A 22,759-nucleotide genomic window follows, 5' to 3' on the forward strand; every position below is an offset into this window, starting at 1 on the left:
AGTTACAGGTCAGATTTTTTTAAAGGTACCCTAGGTTATTAAAAAAAAAAAATCAGTATTGTCTGTAGATTACTGCAAATTCTCCCTAACTCTGCAGTAGGAACAACATGGACAGGATGAAAAACTATCCTAGTCGGTTTAAGTTATTTTTGTTACACTCCAGGTCCATAAAACCTACTGTTTGGGGTTTTTTTCCATGACTGATGCTTGAAAACCAAGTGGGCTTTCATACAGCAGAAAACGAGCTAAATAATAATGGACAAGTATATCACTAAGCATGCAAGCAGTGGTTAAAAAACAAGGAGGCATTAATTGCTGCAAAAGGTGTGTACTGGTGTCCGAGTTCAACTCTTTCCTCTTAAACTTTTTGGCACTACATGAGACACAGCTGTACATGAAAGATTATAGGAACCTCTGTTTTTATCCTCTTTGGAGGGTTTCAGTAATTTTAAATGACCTTATTTAACAGGCTTGCATCAAAAATAACTTTTTTCCCCAATCATTTAACTATTTAACCTTGCTTCTTAAAGCAGGTAACTATCAAGGTTTTATTTAGAGTATTGTGGTTTTTTACAGATTTCTTCTCTCAGAATCCAGTTAAGTAGCAATTTCTTTGAAATTCTATTGGAATGTTTTTTCTACAGTAGATAGAGGGGGAGACATCAGAGAAAACCAAAAATAAAGTGACATTACCTATTCCCATTACTGTAGCAGTATACCACACACAGTACGCACCTGGCGTTATCCAAAAAAATGTTTAAACTAAAATGTTAACACTCACTGAAGTCAAGACTATTTAGTAATTTGCTTGAAGTTAAGCATACACGTCAAGCAGTGCATTTATGAGTTCCAACTCTTGCTAGTCTTGGACATTTAAATACTTCAGGCCTATCTACATTTCTGTACTGACACTTTGTGTAAGTGTTGTCATGTTTGCCACAGGACATGAAGATTATCTGCCTATATGGAAGCTTTCTATAGCATTGTTCAAGCTGAATTGGAGGAACCTTGCCTAAAGATCCTTTCCTAAGTTTTTGTCAGTGTAATCAGAATGTGTTAAAAAACACATCTATGAAGGTCTAATTCTGTGGTGTAATTCATAACCCACTTAAGGGATCTTTCAAAAGTTAAAAACTAAAGGCAAAGAAAGCCATTATAAGAAACTGTATCATAAGGTACAAAAAAAACAAAGAAAAGGGATGGGGGAAGAGCCTGTGTGTTTATCACTTGCAGGTATGTGCGTACAGATCCCCAAAGTAATAAGGAAGAGCTCAACCCTATTGCCAAGTCTCAAATATTACTAAAATTGCTAAGCTAACAAAAAAAAGTGACCCTCCCCTTCTTTTGTATATACGGTTATTAATTTCAGACTTTGCAACTTGATTCGTCTGTGCACTTTGTAGTACTAATGTTGTTAAGACACTTGCACTTGCTGGCATTACACAGCAATTCATTCATTACTCCGAATTCAGATTATGTGGGCACTCACACAGACCACAGAGACAACTTAGCACAAAAGAGGTGCAACCTGTTAAAGGAGAGCAAAAAGACTGGTGTGTGAACATACAGGAAGACATCCCTGAACATACCAAGCATTAAATCCAAGGCCCAATGGCCCTCTGCTGTCTTTACTTAAAAGTGCTTGTCAGCAACAGAAGCAGCAAAATGCTTTTAAAGCACTGACTCTTTCAAAAGGCAGTACAAAATGTTAAGGCTATCAGTTACTTGCAACTTGTTTCCATCTAATTAACAATAAAGCTTACATTCCCAGCTTTACAGACTGACCTGTGCTCTTTTGCAAGCAAGATCAGATTTTTCTGTCTTCTATCAATTTCAAGCTTTCCTCTTGCATGTTTACAGACAGACAAAACGAACTTCCAAAACAGCAGAGGACAATTATCCTGACAATGTTTTAACCCACTCCAACGCTACCAAAACCAACCTTTTTATATTACTTATCCTGGACTTGGACACCTAGCATCAAGGGAAACAGCACAAAAGAACAAGCTTCTTTAAAAAAAAAATTATAAGCAAGACTGATTTAAAGCAATTTACTTAACAGAATTTGAAAAATTAAATAAGAACAAAGAATCTTTACGTTTCAAAGTATATGAACTTCATTACAAAAAATAATATTGAAATGATAGCTTTAGTTTATGTAAACATTGTTACACTGGGCTGTACTTGAAAATTCTCCTGCATATCTAAGTTGTAAAATAATATTTCAGTTTAGATGCAGTTATGCCAGTTACTACTCAAAGGGTTACTTTCAGAATCAACATCTTTGCAAGTTGAATTGCATACCTCTCCATATAACTCAGATTACAATCCCTCACATCCTGAGAACAGATGCTTCCTAGAGTTTAGAAAAATAGCATTCATAACTGTGTGCATTGCAAAGGCAAATATAAATTAACAAATAGAGCTCTTTCATTATAAACTCTCAAGAGGAATGTTCAAATTGCCTTTCTGAAATCAGAAAGTTAAGAGCAGCAAATGGCAAGTCTTGAAATCTTCCAGAATATTTTCTCCTTTTTTTGTTAGTGTAAGCATAACTCCCCTAATTTGGATGGCAAAAGCCATCAGGCTATGGTAGATTGAACAATATAGTATTAAACCTGCAATTTTGCTTAAAAATTGGAATGTTACAAATATAAAAACCTCTGGAATAGTACAGTGTACATGTGCTCAACAGAGTTGGCAGAGATATTCCAAGCTGTATAATTCCTCTGCGGAATAGGAGCTAAATTAAGTTACAAAAGTAATGTATTACGAAGAGTGTAAGGTAGTCAAGCTTGTACAATCAAGGTTTATAAAAGGAACACAGCACAGCAAGGAGTAGCCCACAGTAGGTTACAAGCCTCCAAACACGAAACCTTGCAAACTCCAAATGGATTCATTTCTGTGCACACACAAGTACATTGTGCCCATTAAGTCAGCTTGTACCAAGATGGAAAAATGCTTTGTGTAACTTTCTAAAGCTGACTTACACTTCCTTTTGCACATCTTACCTATTCTGAAATTGCAATAATCAAATTAAAAGGTCTATACCATTTTTTTTCATTTTGTACCCTCTATCTATCAGTTTTGATTTAGCACAAATCCAATTTCAAGTCTCTACAGACAACATTAGTATTGTCCCCTTACAATCCACTGCCTAAGAGATCACCAATCCTTGCTTATGCATCATGGACTTGGAGTGCTGGTTTGAGGTTTTTGGGGATGTTTCATTGTGGGTTGTGGTTTGGTTTTTTTCAACAAGCAAAACTCAACTGTTTATGGTACTTTTATCTTTCAGTGTAGTAAATAAGCAACTTAATTTAAGAACATTAGTTTTCATAGTTGTTAGAAAAACATACACTGTGTGTGTTTATATATATAAACTAACATCCTGTGCATATATATATATCCAGAGATATTCACCATATTGTTGACACCAGAGTGCTAAAACATACATCAACATGAGCACTATTTCCAACACTCACTATTATTACTATTCCTGAAAGAGTTACTACATGCATTTTTCCCATCCATTTGCAGGACAGTAAGATACACAAAGACAACTGTTCTGTTTTTCCAATGTTAAAGAACTGCTCCTGAAAAGCATGCATGGGTTTGGGTATAAAGCAATTAAGACCACACAAAAGTTACCTTGTGGCTTTAAAACTCACTAAAGCTAAGTTTACTTTCAGTGGATGTTCCACTTACTTTAACTCATTTAAACACAAAAGGGAAAACTTTCAAGTGCTAGAACAACCATATAGACAACTGACAGACTAGACTAAATAAGTTCTCATGAAAAAATTATCATCACTGCACAGCCATAAGGCAGACTTTCATTTTTGGCAACCTGTATGCAGACCATTTATACTGTCAAGACCTGTAATTTAACAGTTAAGAGACCCTCTCAGCAAGGAGCTATACTGCTTTCTTCATTACGACGCAGACCTCCTCAATCTTTAAATATACACAGTTTGTTTTGAAAATTACATTTATGACTGTTTTAAAAGAAAGGCTTCATAAAGTTCTAATTTTTTCATCAGTATATGTAAAGGCTGGCACTCGGGTAACAGAGATGATCTGGACCTGTAAAGGGTGTATTATATTCAATACAAAAACATATTTGATGTTAATGTTCCATAAACATTCACACAGAACCTTACCAAGGGTAGCAGTATTCTGGTTTATATTCATGCTTCCTGATAGCCTTTACCCATCCCTGCATTGTTTTCTATTTTCACAAAGAGAAAACAAAACACATCCCTGTAAAGTATGGGAACCCCATTTTATGGCTAAGAATCTAAGAAACAAGGCAAGGAGATCACAGAATGAAAAATGTTACTTGACCTCCTCCTTATAGCTAGCCTTTTAGGATCTTAGTCATAATGCTTCATAAAAATCTGAAGTGACCCCCATAGTCTTCAACCAATTAATCTTTTTAGTATAGTAGGTTTTGAAAAGGGCCAGCAATACTCATTGGGAACAGTACCATTAACATTGCATTCAAAAAAAGAAAACATTGGAAACCATATCCTTGCTCTCCTACTCTGTTGATATGCTCTAGTATTAGCCAACGTATGGTAATACAAAAAGAGTCTTGTAGTGATGTAAAAGGCAATGAAGACATCTATAGAATAATGTTCATGTGCAGCCAAAATGAAGAAGATTCCAAAGAGATTCAGGACCCAGGACAAGGTGTGCAAGAAGTTCCAGCTCCTTGGTGTATCTAGGAGAAAACAGAAAGTGATTGACCTTGAATGTCTCAAAAATCAGGCCTAGACATTCCAAGTTTTTATACAGGCTTTTCATCCAAAAATGAGATGAAGTTGCTCTCTTCATTCAGAAATACTGTATACAGGTCCAATAAATCCAACAAAAACAACCACACAAGTTATATATGTCTATCACTTTGTGACTTCATTTACAAATGCATTTCTGGATTAACAAGAGCATCCTTAAATGCAGAATTCTTTATTCAACCAACTTCTTCTAATGAAAATCATGCTTTATCTATGTTATAAGGAGGAAGATGTAATGGAAGCTATATTACTGTTATTGCAGTCATTCCATCATAGTTGAACTCAAACTAATTATCTTTGCTTGCTATAATATGTATCAAATCACTGTTGGTGTCTACAGAAGGGTAGTACTGTTTCATATATTCTCACTCATGAAGGGGTTTGGTGTTTGGCTTTATGGGTTATACTAAACGTACAGAAACCTCGCCAGGTATTTTGGGTGACAGGAGGCAGTGGCAGATACCTACGCAAGGGAATAGTAACAGACAATCTGAAGTATCTTCCCAAGTATTCTCCCAGTAGCAAGCCATAAAGCCTTTCTAATTTCTTGGCTCACACGTTCATTGAAAAGTGCCTTATTCATCCCCCCATTCAAGGAGGTGGTGCTCCTTTCCTGCCTGTGACTTGACTGTCACAAACCTGAGAAAGAGCACAGCAATCTGAATTTGTATTTGTTTGCTTAAATGTTACACTTTGAACTTGAGGAGGTCAAGGAGCAGATATTCTTAATACTTAAGGACATTCAAGTGTTTACAGCACCGCTGGCTGTACACGTTCTTAAGGACATTTGAGTATTGACACTCTGTACTTACATTCTGTGACAAAGAAGTTGAGCATGGTCAGGACGACAGTGTGACCACTGAACATATAATCTCCACACGTGTGTACTCCAGTCAGAGTCATTCCAAAGCCACTCCATATTGCAAATGCCCGCTGGAGTTTTGCCCAAACATTGCCATACAACTGAAAAACAGTGACATTAACCTTTATTAAGTTCCAATTCCACTGCCCAAACAGTATGTCCTTAAAGTTAGCTGTATTGCACTGTGTTTAATACCATTTATCATGTTGTGTCTTTTATTAAAATGCAGGTTAGCACACCTTTGGATTTCAGTGTGGCAATGAGTCACATTAGTAACTGCAATCACTAATTGTATTCATCATACCTCTGATGAATACTGGAATTTAGAGCAGGTATTTTGTTCCAAGTGATTTATCCACAGAGCCTGACATCTTTTTTTTCAATGTTTTCAGCCTCCCAAATGTGTCATTGTCAAGCTTTCCATTTGTTCAGCGCAAACCTCTCCTAACTAAAAATTAGGATGAAACCATAAAATCCCATGTTCTAATGAATATCCCTTATGAGAAGGGGTGAAACAGTAATAGTTTGTTGGGGTTTTTTTCAAAACCACACAACCAACAAGACAACGAAGCAATTAATTCCCTTTCAGTCATTCTTCATGAAGTCAGTAGCTTAAGTGCACACCTCTTTGATGTACACTCTCTGGTTTACAGTGTGAAACACTCTGAACACCCTTCACCAAATAACCATATACTCTCCAAAGCTGCAAGTGCTTCTAAGACCCCTAGGGATGTTTGCCTGCATATGATAATTAAGGCAAGGGCAAGGAAACAGGAGACAAACACAATGTTCTTAAAAAACACACATCTAACACCATGGTCCCAACAATCTTAATCACATCTTAAGTATTTTTTTACAAAAGGAAACAGGAAAAATAATTGAAAGCATTTGAAGTTTTACCTTTCCAGTACACTGCAAGTGCTGGCCTGGCACCGAGAGTGAGGTAACAAACATTGTAACGCAACGTAATAGAAATACTGTCCCCATGAGGCTGCACAGCCTGCGCAGAAGTATAGATCTGGGAAAGTACACAGGAGCTGAGATCAGGGAAGTTATGATAAAAACATTTCACTTCACCCCACCTTAATCCCATTAAGTCCTGTCATCATTACTGCAAGTTTCACAACACTTTTTTTTTTTTCTAAATTAAGTAGTACTGTAAAAATATGGTTCCACATGACAGGGTGAGACACTGTAGCAAGCTGACTGTCACCAAAAGGTACATCTCCACCTCTGAAGCTACTCTTGTGCTAGCTTTGGCACTCATGCCTTCTGCTGGCAAATTGATAAAAATCAATGAACCAGTGAAAATTTAACTTAAAATATGCATGAAAGCAAAAGCATTTTCTATCCCTCACTGAAAGCAAACTGCCAGGCTGGCTCAGACATCCTGTGGAAATTCATTCTCATAGCACTTTCTTATATACAAAACTGTTACGGTATGTGTGTATAATATACTGAAAACTCTCTGAAATACCTGTGTTCCAAAGGAAATGACTTATAAATATGGTAGGAATGTTAAGTTCAGATGACTCCTTTGAAAGATTCACAAGCCATCATTCTTGATTAAATCCTCCCTAATCCAAATTAACAGAGATATACTAGGAGTTGACAAGATTCTTACTGAATGGAAATTCTTAAACAATCATCATAAATTCTTGTTATGGTCTTTTCTCTGCATCAAAGGACCAGTTAATTTGGATTTTATAAAATCTACCTGTGTTTGTGAAGCAGAAGAACCAAGAGCCAAATGTAGCAAAGAATTACACCACATACTTCAGTCATAGAAAAAGCCCATGGTATCCTGGGGACGCTAAAAAAAAAAAACAAAGCAAGAAAGTTAATACAAAGGCTTAATTAATTTTTTTCCTAGTCTCAGTATTGAAAATACGGGCATATGAAGTTCATTTGCAATTATCTGACAATAGTATAAACTACAGCCAAAAATTCTTTTGTTAGACTGAATGAAACAGAATCTGAAATATATTCAATTACATTATCTCCTTCCTAATAATGTGTTTCCAGCAGATGTTTACACAGAATTCGCTAAGTCAGGGAAAATCCCTAGTATACTCTCTTAATTTACATGACTTACTAACAGGATGTGTTCCTCTACCACTGTTTCACAACAACCTTTTTCATTCTGACAAGAACTTGCATCATGTCAATTATGCTGCTTATGCTTGTAAGAATGCTATGTCAACACAATGAATTAAATACTTCAAGGCCAAAAATCTTAAATACTTGCAATGAAGCAGAACTGCATAGAGAAGTATCAGGGAAAATAAAAATTGTTTTCAAATTTTCAGTGATAATCACTACATGCAAACCTTTCAGCCTTCCCTGTCAAAAGATTTAAGACCTTCTTGCACACATAAGGCACTGTAACAATTTCCACTTTCAGTCACCAAAATACAGATCAACAGATTTAAAGAGAAGCTGCTCCTCATAGTTTTGTGCTCCCCCTGATACAAAGGGGTAGCAAAGCACTGCTCAAACACGAGCTTTGTAGTAATCCCCTCTCATTGTTTTGTGGGCTGCTGCTTTCTGGCCTCCTCCATCCTCCTGCCCACTGAATACCATGGTAGCACCCTGGGAACAAAATCCATAATCCCATAGCTCCTGTTCTCTCTCCCCTCTTCCACTCTGCTGGATGTGGTCTGTCCTTGCTGAGTTTATATATAAATTTATGGGGGATTCTGCACACTTGATCAAAAGATTAGAGTCTTACTGACTTCTTGAAAGTCATTAATGGAAATGGAAATTAATGCAGGAACAGAAAGATCACAAAGGCTCAACTTTTTAACAGTTTAGCTCATATCTTTTAAAACTCTCTAGGCAGTTAAGTTCTCCATGGAGCAAGTGCACTTTCTCAAAGGGAACATTTATCCTCTATTAAACCTGTAGTCAATTACTAGAATTTGACTTTGCCATTGTGTCTCTTCTTTGCCTGAAGTGAAACATTTTCTTTAAAAAAATGAGCAGGTACTGCATAAGTCACAACAGTGGTTTAATACCCTGTTAAAAGAGATGCTGGTCTTTTCATTCTACTTCAGTTTCCTTACACCATGTTCAGCAAGCTGACAGTGGGAAAACAACAAAAATATAGTACCAATGCTGTTCACTTTCTACTTCTTTGCTCACTCACAGACCAAAATATTCCTTTGTCCAAAATTTTTATATAACAAGACATGTTAAGCTTCATAGCAGGAACTGCATTTCAGAAAATGCATATGGCTGCATATCTGTGCCAGCTGACCATCATGCTTTTTACTAGAATGCAAGGATGGACTAACTAATTACTGTGTTGTAATGAGTTTAGTTCATACATACAACATATAATCTTAGTTGTATGTTGATGGTACAACCATCATATTTCTACCTTTCTTTGAGCTCGGTAATTAAGATACATGCTTACTGAATTGTGAATCCTTTAAAACTAAATATAAACTAGGTAGAACAACAGCTCAATTTATTTTCCCCTAAAACTAACTGATTTAGATTTCAGTTAACTAAATCTAGTTATCTAGATCTAACTGATCCACATTTCAGTCTTAGCAGAAGGATTTGCTAGACTTATTACTATTTTGCAGAGGCATCTTCTAGAGCAGATGAAACCTTCTTCTACAGCATAGGAAACTTTGAAAACAAAGAAAACACAGCCTATATTTTAACCATCACATTACTATTTTGTTTAGAAAGAAAATTTCTTACCTATCTAGAAATATGTCTGGCAGAGGTGGATATGTTTGCATGTCAGGTACTCGCTCGTGTACTATCACCATAACAAATGATGTAAAGCCAAACACTATGAACACATACACACAACTTAAAACTGTCTTCCAATACTCTGGGTCCAGTCTTCGTGTGGCATGTTTGTTTTTTCCATTTGCATATTGATACTGATCACCATTCAAGTCAGTAATTGGTCCATCATAGTCCCGAGGTACTTCACCATTACAAAACCAATCTGCCCCCTGCAGTGACCCAACTGGGCACACTGTGCCAGCGTGACCGTCACTGGTGTAACCCAGCTCTTCCAGGACATCAATATGCTGCTTCTGCAGTTTGCGTATGGACAACATTAGCCTCTTGATGTCCCCCAGGATTTTGATTTCCAGAGGAGGGGATCGTAAATCATACTCAGTAAGAGTCAGCAGTGTAATTCCATCTAGCCTGTGTCTGTTGCACAAAACATCCACATATTCACAGAAGCCTTCTTCCTTCAGCCACTTGGCCACGTTCTTGGTAGTCCAACGTCGAATGCAAAGCTGGTTATTGCCTGCCATCCTCTCCCTTTATCTGCCAAGTACACTGACCTGTTGCATATCCAAGAGACACAACACCAGAAAGGTTAACACAGGTTACTGAAATGCCAGGGTCTTTTGTGCAATTTTAGTAGCCCAAGACATTTTACATAACAAACAGCTAAAAACCAGACCTAATTTCTTAGGTAAGTAATATAAAAAGGCTTTTATTTTCATCAAAGAAAAAATAAATTATCTCATTTGCTCCTAAACAGAAATTTAAAGTTTCCAAGAAGCAGAATATGCCCTAGATGTATCCCATATACTTTTCTAATTTTGTTATAAATAAATAAATCCAGGTTTGTTAAGTACATTAGGGAATGAAAATCAAATACTACTCTGTTTAAATATCAGCTTAATCATTAGCCTTTTCCACTGTTTGCAGTTCATCAACTACGCAAGAAAGTATAGCCAGCAAACACACAAAACTGAATTAAAGCTGAAATAATACATTTCAATACAATCCAACATATCCCACTAGTTAAAAAATATATACTGAAGCTTTGATGACAGGACATTCTCCCACTCCTTCCAAGTAAACCTATGTCTAGATATCTGCAACAGTATTGAGCTGAAGTATCTTAGTTGTATGTTGATGGTACAACCATCACATTTCTATATTTGTTTGATCTCAGTAATTAAGACATATGCTTACTGAATTCTGAATCCTTTAAAATATTCAGCTTTCAAAAATAACATTACTAGGAATGAAGCACTAGCTTAAGCTTCAAAGCATTTTTAAAAGTGATGTGGTAGTAGATAACACAGTAATACACCAAAACTAAAAGAGATGTATTCTCTTCATACAGATTTCTCAATAATTGTGTTCTTACTCTAGAATATTGCTTGGAGGAAGAAGAGACAGCTCAGCAACATTTTAGTCACATGGTGGTGACAAGTCACCAGAACAACAACCAGGAAAAAAGTTAACCACAGGACATTATGTGGAACGCACGACAAAACTTTGAAAGGCTACCAGTGAAGTACTAAAATGTTTACGTAATGTTAAAGACCCACAGCAGTAGAGAATGGATTTGTGCATAATTTATATTTGGTGGCACATGTACAGCAGCCATCTAAGAAACAGCTACGATTTCACAGCTCTTTTGTACTCAGAAAAACAGTCTAATTAACTAGAATGCTTCAGTCATGCCAACCAAATCTCAGAAAATACAAGGCAGTACAATACACTACTGCCACATACATCATTCAAGGCTTTCAGAATGAAAGCAAGAAAACAGCCTATTTAATCTATTATTTAGCTTCTGCCTATGGTAAACTGGCACTCAAACCCATCATGAATATTCAGCACAGTTCTGCATCTTTTTCAGGGGCACAGTTCTTCCAAAACAGAACCTCTTTCCTTCTCGCTTCTTTTTTAAAGGAGGTACAGTACCTATCATGCTCTTAATATAATTACTGGATTCAACTTTTTCTTCTGGCTTTCATCTAATAGAACCACAAACTATTTTACACTGTATCAGAGAAGATTCAATTTGCCAAATGAGATTTCCCAGCAGTGCAAAAGGAATATTTTAGAAGAAAAATGAGCACACAAATCACACTTACCCTTCTAAAATAATTAAGGGCATGCTACTTCTGAAGATAGACTGTCAGGAGTTGATTGTATATTAACAACGTGTACTTAATTCATTGCTAAAATTTCTCAATACTTCATATACAGTCAATAAGAATATAAGCTTTAATACCTTGATTTAAATAGTTACCAAAAAAAAAAAAAAAACCAAACCTACTACAATACCTGCACATCCTATACATTTCCTTCTCCACATAAAAGGGTATTTTCTCATTTTTATGTTATCTTAGTATTTTTGAAAGTTCAAGACGTTCAAAGGCTCAAAAACAACTGTAACAACTATTTTGGTCACACAGCTAATAAAATAAATTATGACATTTAATTTTCAACTAATCATCAGTTAATTGACCTTTTTTGTACTACATATTTTTACTTTATTCCAGGGTTGCTGTTTAATCCCAGATGGCAAGAAGATTCATTTAGCCACTCGCTCACTCCCACCCACACTGCCGCCAGCCTGCTCCCCCTGCAGTGGGCTGGAGAGGAAAACTGTTAAAAGGTAAACCAAATGGGTTCAGATATGAACAGTTTAATAATGGTAATAAAGTAAAATATAGTAATAGTAGCAATGGAAATAACAAAAAGAGAGAGAACAACATCCAAGAAAGACAAGTGACACACATTACAACTGCTCAGCACCTGCTGACCTTTGCCCAGCCAGGTCCCCAGCAGTGGTCAGCCCCTCCTGGCCAAATCCCCCCACCATTTATATATCAAGCAGGACATTCCACGGTATGAAATATCCCTTTGGCCAGGTTCAGGTCAGCTGTCCTGGCTGTGCTCTCTCCCAGCTTCTTCTGCACCTCCTCACTGGCAGAGCAGGGGAAACCGAAAACTCCTTGACTTAGGGTCAGCACCACAGAGCAACAACTAAAACATGAGTGTGGTATCAACATTGTTCTTATACTAAATCCAAAACATCCAGTAAAAATAAACAAACTTGAGTTGCTTATCTGAACTTCCAGCTTTCTTTACTCAGAAATACAGATGAAATACTGAAAAAAAAAGTTGTTAATCACAGTGGGTTTTATAACACAGTAATCATCACGAGTTTTTCTAAAAGCAGTGAATGTAAACTCACCACCACAAATACACTCAACTTACTGATACTGTCTTCTAACCAAAGCAGCTTCTGAGGACAAAGGCAGGAAACTGTACCTAACCTAAGTGAATTCCATTCATTTGTCACAAGTCAAGTAGCCTAACAGCAGCCTAGTCTTCCTTCATCTGGCGTTGCCAGAATAAAAATCAACCCTTACCAAATGTGCAGTAAAAGTAACCTTACAAGACTGAATGAGCACACTCATCAAAGATCACTACGGGCTGGACCTGGGAGAAAGTCTACATTAACCTCAACATGCAACTGATAGGACCTGCTCCTGTTTTTAAATGCTGTAAACAACAAGACACTTAACCGACTGCAAAAGACAAAGAAATGACCACAAAATACAAATTTAAAGCATTACACAGAGCAGGTAGCTAATTTCATCTCAACTGCAACAGTTAAATTCATTTTTTAATGACAAAGCAACCTATTTAAACCCTGAAACTACCTTCCCTTGCAGACTACTCTGCAGGTTTGTGGTTTAAAGGGTAAAAAGGTTTAAAGGGTAAAAAGCACTTTCCCTAATAATCATAACACCTGGACTACAATACAGATCCCTGTGTGCTACTGCTCCTGTTCATTTCTGAAGCTGAAGAATGCTACATAACTTTTATGCCACTAGACTGCGACCCAAGATTAATGCAGCAGAAGAGGCAAAGTGCCCTAGATAGCTGCATGTGTCTTCTGAAAGGAAACAGCTCTGGTAACTACTTTGCCTTCGACGTTACTGGTTTTATCACTGAAACCAAATAATGGGTAACATTATTTAATGATGAATAACACACATGAGTAACACAAACAAGCACAGACTTAAGCATCAGAGGGCAAAATACACTTTTCACCTGAGATCAGCAATGTCGGTAGCTAGTTAGTTGATTAGTTTCCCGGTACTGTGACTTAACACATAGCAAGATCATCAACAGCACATACTGTGTGTCCCATTTTCTTTCACCAGCCTTTCAATTAACAGCATGAACACAAAGGCATATGTAGAAATACTTATTTTTTTAAAAGAAAAATGTTACTTCATGAGCCATGAACATTTCTAGAATTTGGTTGGGGCATTTTAAGAAATAAAATGCCTCGGAGAGGCTGCGTATACCCTAGCTGATAGCAAAATTTCCTAGATGTATATTTAAATAGAGAAAATTAACCTCCTTTAACATGACTGTCCATGATTCTATCATGTTCCCATCTACTGAATTGCTGCCAGTCAACCAATAATTCCCTAACCTTCCTAGCTTGTAGACTTTGAGACAGTATACTGAGGTAAAAATGTGAACACTTGAATCTGCTTATCACTACTCTAGCCAAGGAAAAGCAGCATTAGTATCACAGTAACATTAGGCTGCAAACTTGATTAGAGCAGAGTCACAGCTGAAGGGTTAAACAACCTAGTTAGGTCTGCAGCAGTTAGCAGAGTGCTGACTGGTTTTGTTTATTCCAGACACATGCAAAAACTATTAGGACCATTACTGCTTTACCACCTGTCCTCAAGTACCTGGGAGAGCCTTGGTGATGTGTCCCTTGATTTTTTTCCCCTAGGTTCAATTCCCACAATCCTTGAGGGAAATTTTGGGAAGAATTCTGAAGCACTATCAGGTCTCAAGTGATTTAACCTACATTTGTGTATGAAGGTTTCAAGCTGCAGTTTGAATATAGGCCATACCAACTCAGCCCCCCTTCGATGGGTCTGCTGGCTTAGGAGCACATCCCACACCTCCTCAGGGGAGAAGTTGTTCCCTGCAAAGGCTGCTACTTCGCCCATGTGGACAAGGCCCATGCTGGTAGCCTTGGTTCCCCAGCACAAAAAAGCTACACAAAAACCTTGTGCTGAGCCAGCCTGCAATAATAAGGCTACTGTCACACACCAACTTAGCAATGCTCTGCTGGAAAAAGAACACACAGCACTGCCTTGTTATGCAGCACAAGGCTGGGCTACTCTGCTGACTCTGACTTACTTGGGAAACTTGTCACCTGTTCTTCCTGGAAACTAAATTCTTCAGTGCTTATTTAAAGCAAATAGCACCAAAGATTTCACTGCCATATAGCAGTGACTTAGTCCTTACCTACTAAATGCCACCAGATACATACAATATGGTATCTTGTGAACAGAAGGACAAAAAGAACACGTGCAAAAACAATACATGATTTTTCAACAGTTTTTAAATACAATAGCTACCATACTATATATAAGATTGATCAAACACAGCACAATGCCCACCATGAGACAAATCCCAGTATTTTCCTGAAGCAAGAATACAGTAAGTTCAAATGCATAAATATTGCTGTAAAACTTGCACTGAGTTTTAATTAATAACTTTGGTATCATGAGATGATCAGCAGTAGCTTAACTGTACTCTAAAGTCTTAGTGCTATGCATGTTAAGTAAGATAAGAAATCTCAAAGTAACACTAGTTTAGTCTTAGGTTTTAAGCCATCAAGGAAGATGGGTTTTTTGAGAATTATTTATTGAAGTGCAGCTTGTGGATCAAATATTAGCATATATTCTTAGCAGAGTCTTTCTGTTGAGACACCTCCATGCAAGACTGACAGCAGCTGCTACAGAAAGTCCTGAAAGCTACACGTATTTGTCTTAAGAACCACCAAGTACAGTTACATATTTCATCAAAATGAACAGAATACATACTGCTCCCTGACTCTTACACCTCATTAAGCCAAACAGGTTGTATTATACTCAAGTAAACACTAACTCCTAATCTATGAACCAACTAACAAAACAAATTTTTATCCTACTGCCACAATTCAAGGCACACACAAGTGATTTTTAAACAACTGATCAAGTACTCCACCACTTACCTTAGGATGTCATTCATAGTATTTCATTACTATTTATCTAAGTTCTCAAACATTTTACATGCTAAATATCAGGTGTTAAGTATTTTCCCTCCAGTTTCAAGTAATAGTATATCCCTCCTGTAACAGAATGTTGGCCACTCTTTATCCCTATACAATTTAGGAGTAACACAACTAAAGTTTCCTTCTCCCTTTTTCTTCCCACACCTTATCTTACAATGGAAATAGGGGAAGACACGAACAAACTCTCCATCCAAATGAATACCAGAATAATATCTGAAGGCAAACTGTGTTTCATCTTGCTCTCCACAATCATTTACAATCTGATCTTTCTGGTCTAGTGAGAATCTAGTAGCCTGCTTCATTTTAGGTGCATTAAAGTAAGTAAGAAATAAAAAACTTCTAAAAGGTATGCGATTATCAAACGTACATACATTATGTAATATGGTTAGTGGATCTCACCAGCTAAGTGAGCTGCAAAGGCAAGCTCTATACAAAGAAAAGTGATACTACAGAACCCAAAAGGTTACAATTGCTAGGCCAACCTGTGTTTTTAATAGTATCCTACCAAAATAAACCCTCAACCAGCCAGCAAAAAGAGTATCACATAGAACAGCAAACAAGATAACTTAAAATTGTTGTGCTCTACAAATCTACAGAACATTTCCTTCACATCTAAGCAATAACTACACAACAAAAACTTACAAAACTTCCCAAATTCCTTTCACTTGGAATAAAAATCACTTCACACTAATCCTGCAGGTTAGTTGCACCTTTCTTCTACATCACAGAAAGCAAAAGGAAGAACAAGACACAGGCATTTCCTTACCTATGATATCCAGCAAGAGGCACCCCCTACCAAACAGGAGGGGCGTTTAAATGCCAGGAAATGTCTTCTGAGCTCTTGCCACTCCAGAGCACAGCATGATCAGCTGCTCTGTGGAGGTGGCACAGACACGGTGTCCAGCTGCACGAGGGAGCTCTGTGGAGACAGAGCAGACCTTAGCCAAGTGGAATCTTCCATCAAGTCATCTTACAACACAGAATGAGTGTTGCACATGTAAAATTTTTATAAAATTAATTTTGCAAACTGAAGCCTCAAATACAAAACCATGAGACCACTTCAACTTATTCCAAATGTTAACATTAAAACTACTTCTCATTTGCCTCTTCTTCCATTAGAGAGCTGGAAAAAAACTACCTTTTTGAAGAGTTAGGGGTTTTTTAATAGCAATCAGCAATGACTAAGTGAATGGTCCGAGGCCACCTAATGTATCAGTAATATAGATTTAAGAGACTGAGTCGGTAACAGTTCCAGTAGTTTCAACCTTCTCATGCTCAGGCCCTAAACTCGCACAAACCCTCTCTCCCACAGACAGAACCCCTCCACTTAACCCTGACACTCGAAGAACACACATGCAAACGAGTAACAGCACTGTTCCATGTTGCCTTGTTAGTAATCAAATCCTACATACTCAACAGCATTTTTATTCAAAACTAAACACTTTGTCCTCAGAAAACAGACCAACTTTTTGGAAAAAATTAGGAAGACGCTGAATATCGATTTTGATCCGATCCAACCGTTTGGTTATCTGACTATAAGACTGACACAAGGCATCGTTTCCAGGAACGATCTGTTTGCTGCGGAGGCTGACACGAGAATCAGACACCACACGGGTCCCCTCTGCCCCCGGGCCCCACAACAAACCGCACGGTGCCTGCAGGCCCCGACCCCCGGTGCGAGCCCTGGCCCCGCTCGGCACCCGCCCCACACCTTCACACGCCTCTCCTAACGAGGCTGACGAAGTTCAGCCCGAAACCAGCACAGCCGGGCACAAGGGCTGACCCCTTCAGCCCGAACACCGCCGGCGACATCGCCCCAGCGCGCAGCTGGTGCTCCCGGGCCGGGCGCTCGCTCTCGGCAGAGATGTGTCCGGGCCAGGTGGGCGCGGTAATTACAGCGGAGGGGATTTTAGCGCAGGCAACACAGCACAGGAGGCTCGTCCCCCCCGGTAGGCGAAGCTGTTCTCCTCCCGCACAGCCTCTGCAGCGGGGCAGCCCTTTCCCCCCGCGACCCGCCCGCACCCGGGGCGCGCACACGCCGCAGCAGGGAAAGCGACGGGGACCCGGTGGGCTCCCACCTGCGGGGCGGCCCCCGCGGGAAAAGCCCCGCAGCCCGCCCCGCCTCACCTGCCGCCGAATGGCGGTGCCGCCGCGCCGGCTCTGGGCGCTGCGGCAGCGGCTCCTCCGCGCCCTCCCTCTGCCCGCGCCTCTCCTCGGCGGCGGCGGCGGCCACCGCCACCCCCCATCCCCCGTCCGGAAGCGGCGGCGGCAGCGCCGGCGGGCGGTGGCGGAAGGGGCGGGACGGGGCGGAAGGACGGGGCCCCTGCCAGGAGGGGCTTCGAGTTGTGGGAGACACTTGAAATCACGGGTCGGCAGAGCTTCGCGTCCTTCATCTCAGGGCATATGCCAGAACAAAATAACAGAGGAAACTTACAGAACCCTCATACTGTCAGTCCTCATATCGAGCACTCACTACAAAACATTTCAGTTGCACCATATTCTTTTCTGATGTCTGTAGAAAAATAATAAAACTGGCTGTCAGCACTTGGCTGACAGCACTCAGTCATTTATCCACGGGGATCCAAAGCACAGATGTGAACAGCACACACGACTTAAGAAAGCTTCAGCAAGGCACCGTAACTTCGGGAGCTCCACAACCTATAAACAATACAAATGGAGGGGATAGAAGGACACAGATTAGAAACAAATTGCCCCAGAAATAAAATTATTTTGGATACCAACTGTCTGGGGTAGCAGCCAGCCCTTTGCAACAGTTTGAGGAACATTCAGAATTTGTTTTGTTGATGATGTAATTACTATGAAGTCCAAGACAAGTTTAAGTTGCAGCTTCAGTGGAAATACAAAGGAGGTGCCAGCGTACCTCCCTGAAGTTAATGACACTAGCCTTTTCAGAGAAAGTGGCCTTGAGATCTTTGTTCTTAAAAAAAAAAAGGATCTATTGCAAAGCTTGTATGCTGCTATAGTGAAACAAGGAAATTTTGCATTTCAAAATGCCTCAAAGCTCAGTCAAGTCGTCGAGTCATCGAGCAATCGAATGCAAATATGCACTCTTGTACTATCTCAGTTGTAATGGGCTATCTATCTACCGGGTGCTCAGAGCAGAAACCGTCAAGAACGTCTCACAGAAGCCGTGAGAACATCGAGCCGTGAGGCTCCTTTCCACAAGCCCTGGTACTGGTTCAGAGAAGCTTGTATCTAAGCAGTCTGTTCTGTTCTGCTTTTGTATTTTTTACACTAAGTGATCTGTAGTTTCCCAAAATGAGTTGCTGAAGTTGGAGGGAATGTTCTACTTTCTTTGCCAGTTTAGCAGCGTCTGCAAACCATGTAGGAATCAAGAGCAATTTCAGTGCTCACCATGTTTCCCTTCTTTGCCTTTAAGGCACTAGATGAAAAACTGACGAATCTGAATTTATCAGTGACAAACCACAGAACACACACATATATATATCTGAAAAAAATCAAATGGACCTTGTCATCCTGTTAATAATGGATCTGTTAATAAAGCTGGTTGAAAGTTGAGGTAATTTTGCTTACTTCAGGTCCACATATTTATATTTAAAAAAACCCCCAATGTCTTGGGGTGACTTTATGACGTGTATCCCCTACCACTGTTCTATGCCCTAGCATTTATCTGACAAGGAAAACTAAATTACAAGAGAGCAAGGCAACTAAGTTAAACAACATTTTGTGTTTCTCTTCTTTACTGTTTTTGACATTAATTCTTCACCAACACTGCCAGTCAATCACAACTTTTTGTGCACTTCCAAGTGCCAAGTAGGTACAATTTACAATACATTGCTGCATTTGCTTGTATCTGAACAACTGGTTTAGACCAAAAATGTAAAAATAAGCCCAAACTAAAATTAAAAGTAGCTGTAAAAATAACTGTAGCAGGCTACAGAGCTGTCTCATCATGGAATAGGTCACTGTGATGGTGTCTTAAGCACGGTCCTGAAGCTAACTCACCTTTTGGGATCTCATTCTTTTCATGGGAGGTACCAGGAAACTGCTGCTTTGGCTTTGTTGTTTTATTTTACATACAAACATGCACTGGGGTCTCCCAGCTTACTGAGCTCTAGCTCAGATTCCAGGAAGGAAACAAAAATGGAAGCAGAAGTTTCCTAACTCTGTTTCCCTACACTGTAGCAAAACCAGCAATCCACCCAAAAATTACTTTCCGAATTCAGTCTCCAGACTTTAGAAATCTGGGTTGGGAAATTAGCTGTATTTAGACATGCATGTTAATCCAGGATTATCTGAAGTTTTCAGGTCCTAAAGTGTGCTATTCCAGCAACAGATTTCCATGTAGGGAAGCCCTGGCCTAGAGCTGCATCCAGAGTAAAGGTGAAGAAGACAGACAGACAGACACATATACAGTGGAGAGCACCCTGTGCTTGGCTGTGGAGGCTGTTGGGTGGTTTGCAGAAGCAATTTGCCCAGTGACAGGACAAGGAGTAATGGCCATAAACAAAGACATAAGTTCCACCTCAACATGAGGAAGAGCTTCTTTATGTTGAGGTTGCAAGAGCAGGGAAACAGGCTGCCCAGGGAGAGCATGGAGTCTCCTCTGGAGACATTCCAAGTGCACCTGAACGGTTCCTGTGTCACCTGCTCTAGGTGACCCTGCCTTGGCAGGGAGGTTGGACTGGATGATCTCCAGGGGTCCTTTCCAACCCGAATGGATCTCTGAGTCTGTGAACCTTAGCACTGGAGAAAGGCTTGATGGTCAGTTTCTATCTCAAGTTATCACTGCTAATGGCATTTTTCTGCTCTGTCTAATTTCATCACCTAGCAAATATTTTGAAAATGACTAAATTATCTTGCGCCAAAAAGTAATAAAGAGCATAATTTAAAACTTGTCACACTTAGACATGTAATAGCTACTTAGTCGTTGCACTTTCAAACTGAAAACTACTTCTTGCTAACATTTGATATTCCTTAGAAAGGGTGAATTATCTAAGTAGTTGGTGCTTTATTTAACAGAAATTTCCAATAAACCTCATTCCGTCACTTTGAGTTATGTCACTTCATGCCGTGTGACATGAAGGCATTGATGTAAGTTTGACAGGCAGTGCCAGTGCTGACATGTCAGTTTGAGAATTTATGACAAATTATATGCTACAGATATTTTTAAAACAACTGTGGATTGCCAAGGGAAAAAAGTATTTAAAATGTGTAATAATACTGATGCATCTTTAGTTGAAAACAATTTATTCAATTCACATAGTTAGATTGATTTAATGTTCAGGCTGATACTTAATGCAATAAAAGAAAGGAAATTTATATCAAAAATTCCCAACTAGCTCAAGTTACAATATATTATAGAGCAAAGGAAAATGAGATGTGATCATGTAATGGGCTTTTTAAAAAAAAAAAAAAAAGACAGTGTCATTAAGTAATAGTGTTAGCATTTTATATTTTGAAATAACCTATCTCAAATGTTAAGGCCTTACACAGAATAAAAAGACCTTAGCTGAACAGAGAATTAATTGCTTATAAAAATTCTCATTCGGCAAAGAATACAACATGGCAAGGGGGGTATCTTTCACTAGAAGTGTTAATTAATTAAAATCATGGTTTTTCTTCTTTTTCTGGGCTTGGGGTTTTGGTCATCTCATTTTTCTACAGATCAAGTCCTGCCTTATGATTTCTTCATAATCTCTATACTTCAGTTGACACATACTTAGGTCAGTCATGTGTGAACTTTCAAGCATCTATTTTATCTTCACATTTCTTAATTCCGTAATGGAAGAATAAGAGATTGAATGCCTAAGGATTAATCAAATTAGTGAACCATAATCATTGTTTAAGACAGAAAACTAGCTTATTAGAAGAGGATAATAAAGAAAAAAAGAAAAATAATAAACTCCATGCACTCTCCAGACGAAATTGTTCCATATGTTAAAAATGCATTGTTGTAGAGCACCAGAAAACCTTGTCTCACTTACTCACTTAGCGTTGCCCAAAATGTACCAGAATTCAAGTAGTTCTATTCTTCTTCAGTAGTTAACCATCCCAAAAATCAAATCCTGGAAACAGGCTGATGAGTGAAATGAGAAGAATGCTTTTGCAGCTGTATCTATAAAATCCTATCTAACTAAACTGTCATGCTGTAACATTTTCACTGTAAAAGCTGCCTTCTTTCAGGATATGTGAAAGGATTTTGGCTCTGTTTTCAATAGAGAGATGGCATGGCATCAGTTAGAACGGATATGAGTATGTTCAAGAGAAGAAATAGAAGAATCATCATGAATTTCCTGTTTTCAACTGCTGCACGTTTTCCTGGCAATACCATGTGCTACCAGAGCGCTCCATGGCAATTTACACTGTTGGCACCCAATACATTATTAGCCAGGGAATGTTTGATTTAGATTATTGCACCAAGTACTACCTTCTAAGCAATCACAAAGGCATGGTCCAGTTAGAATGCTTTCTGTTTCATGTTCCAAAATTAATCACGCATTAATTTCAGCTAAACCAGCGGCTATTTAATATTTGTATATAATTGCATGCAAATGTTTGGTTTAGAGATGCCCAGCATTCCAACAGCCAGGAGAATCTCCAAATGCTTGGAATCTCGAAAAGTGCCTCCTGCACGGAGTGCTAAATTTGCCTCTATTCAGTGTGACCCTATATCAGTCTGTTGCTTTCTACATCCTTTCTTAGTAGATTTAAAAGGACCAGAAAAGAAGCATAGATGAAGAGAGGCAAATCCATCTGAAAGCCAGGTCTCTGCCTCGTGTCGGTTTCAAAGGCAGCTCCTGTCTGAAAAAGGTCAGTGACACAGCTTTACCAAAGCCACATTTGCAGACTATTAAATGTTTAGAAGATGCTAGGTGTGGAGTGGCAGAGTTTTGAAGTAGATTGAGGTATGCCATACAAATGTTCGAGGCACACAGGACTTGGAGATCATTTTTCTGGAGTTTGTGGTTTTTCATTTGTCAATTTTCATGCCACAAATGAACTTTGAGCTCTTAATCATTGCATTTAGGGTAGAGGCTAATAGAAGTTTTAGAACTGAAAAGAGCTAGGCTTTAACATGAGTGTCACCTTTTTCACAGAACTTGATTAGCAACAAATGGGCTGGAGTTGTAAAAAACTGATAGTAAAGCCTCACCTTGAGTCCCCACCCAGAAACCTGAGAAAAGTAAACTAAATTGAACAACTTAACCTGCTCAGTCAGGTAAT

At 38.8% G+C, this 22,759-nt stretch overlaps 2 protein-coding genes across 3 annotated transcripts in view; one reads left to right on the top strand and one right to left on the bottom strand.

Moving 5' to 3' along the window:
- SAMD8 (sterile alpha motif domain containing 8) lies at nucleotides 1-17,810 on the bottom strand. 2 transcript variants are annotated; one of them, XM_042018612.1, is made up of 7 exons: nucleotides 17,678-17,810; nucleotides 16,317-16,469; nucleotides 9,376-9,980; nucleotides 7,379-7,474; nucleotides 6,562-6,679; nucleotides 5,612-5,762; nucleotides 1-4,726 (listed from the first exon to the last, which is right to left on the bottom strand). In XM_042018612.1, the coding sequence occupies exons 3-7, from the start codon at nucleotides 9,948-9,950 to the stop codon at nucleotides 4,422-4,424; spliced, it is 1,245 nt and encodes a 414-aa protein (XP_041874546.1). In that variant the 5' UTR covers nucleotides 9,951-9,980; nucleotides 16,317-16,469; nucleotides 17,678-17,810; the 3' UTR covers nucleotides 1-4,421. The 2 variants fall into 2 exon arrangements, with proteins under 2 accessions (XP_041874546.1, XP_041874547.1); XM_042018613.1 differs by lacking the exon at nucleotides 16,317-16,469.
- LOC121659882 overlaps nucleotides 17,688-22,759 on the top strand; it is a 10,823-nt gene continuing 5,751 nt past the window's right edge. Inside the window, exon 1 of the mRNA XM_042018497.1 lies at nucleotides 17,688-17,918. Coding sequence (XP_041874431.1) covers nucleotides 17,688-17,918 — 231 coding nt within the window. The remainder of the gene's footprint in view (nucleotides 17,919-22,759) is intronic.

This window comes from Corvus kubaryi, unplaced genomic scaffold (genome assembly GCF_017639235.1).
Source record: "Corvus kubaryi isolate FWS band 111438036 unplaced genomic scaffold, C.kubaryi_AGA036_p1.0 138, whole genome shotgun sequence".
In the NCBI taxonomy this organism is placed as follows: Eukaryota; Metazoa; Chordata; class Aves; order Passeriformes; family Corvidae; genus Corvus; species Corvus kubaryi.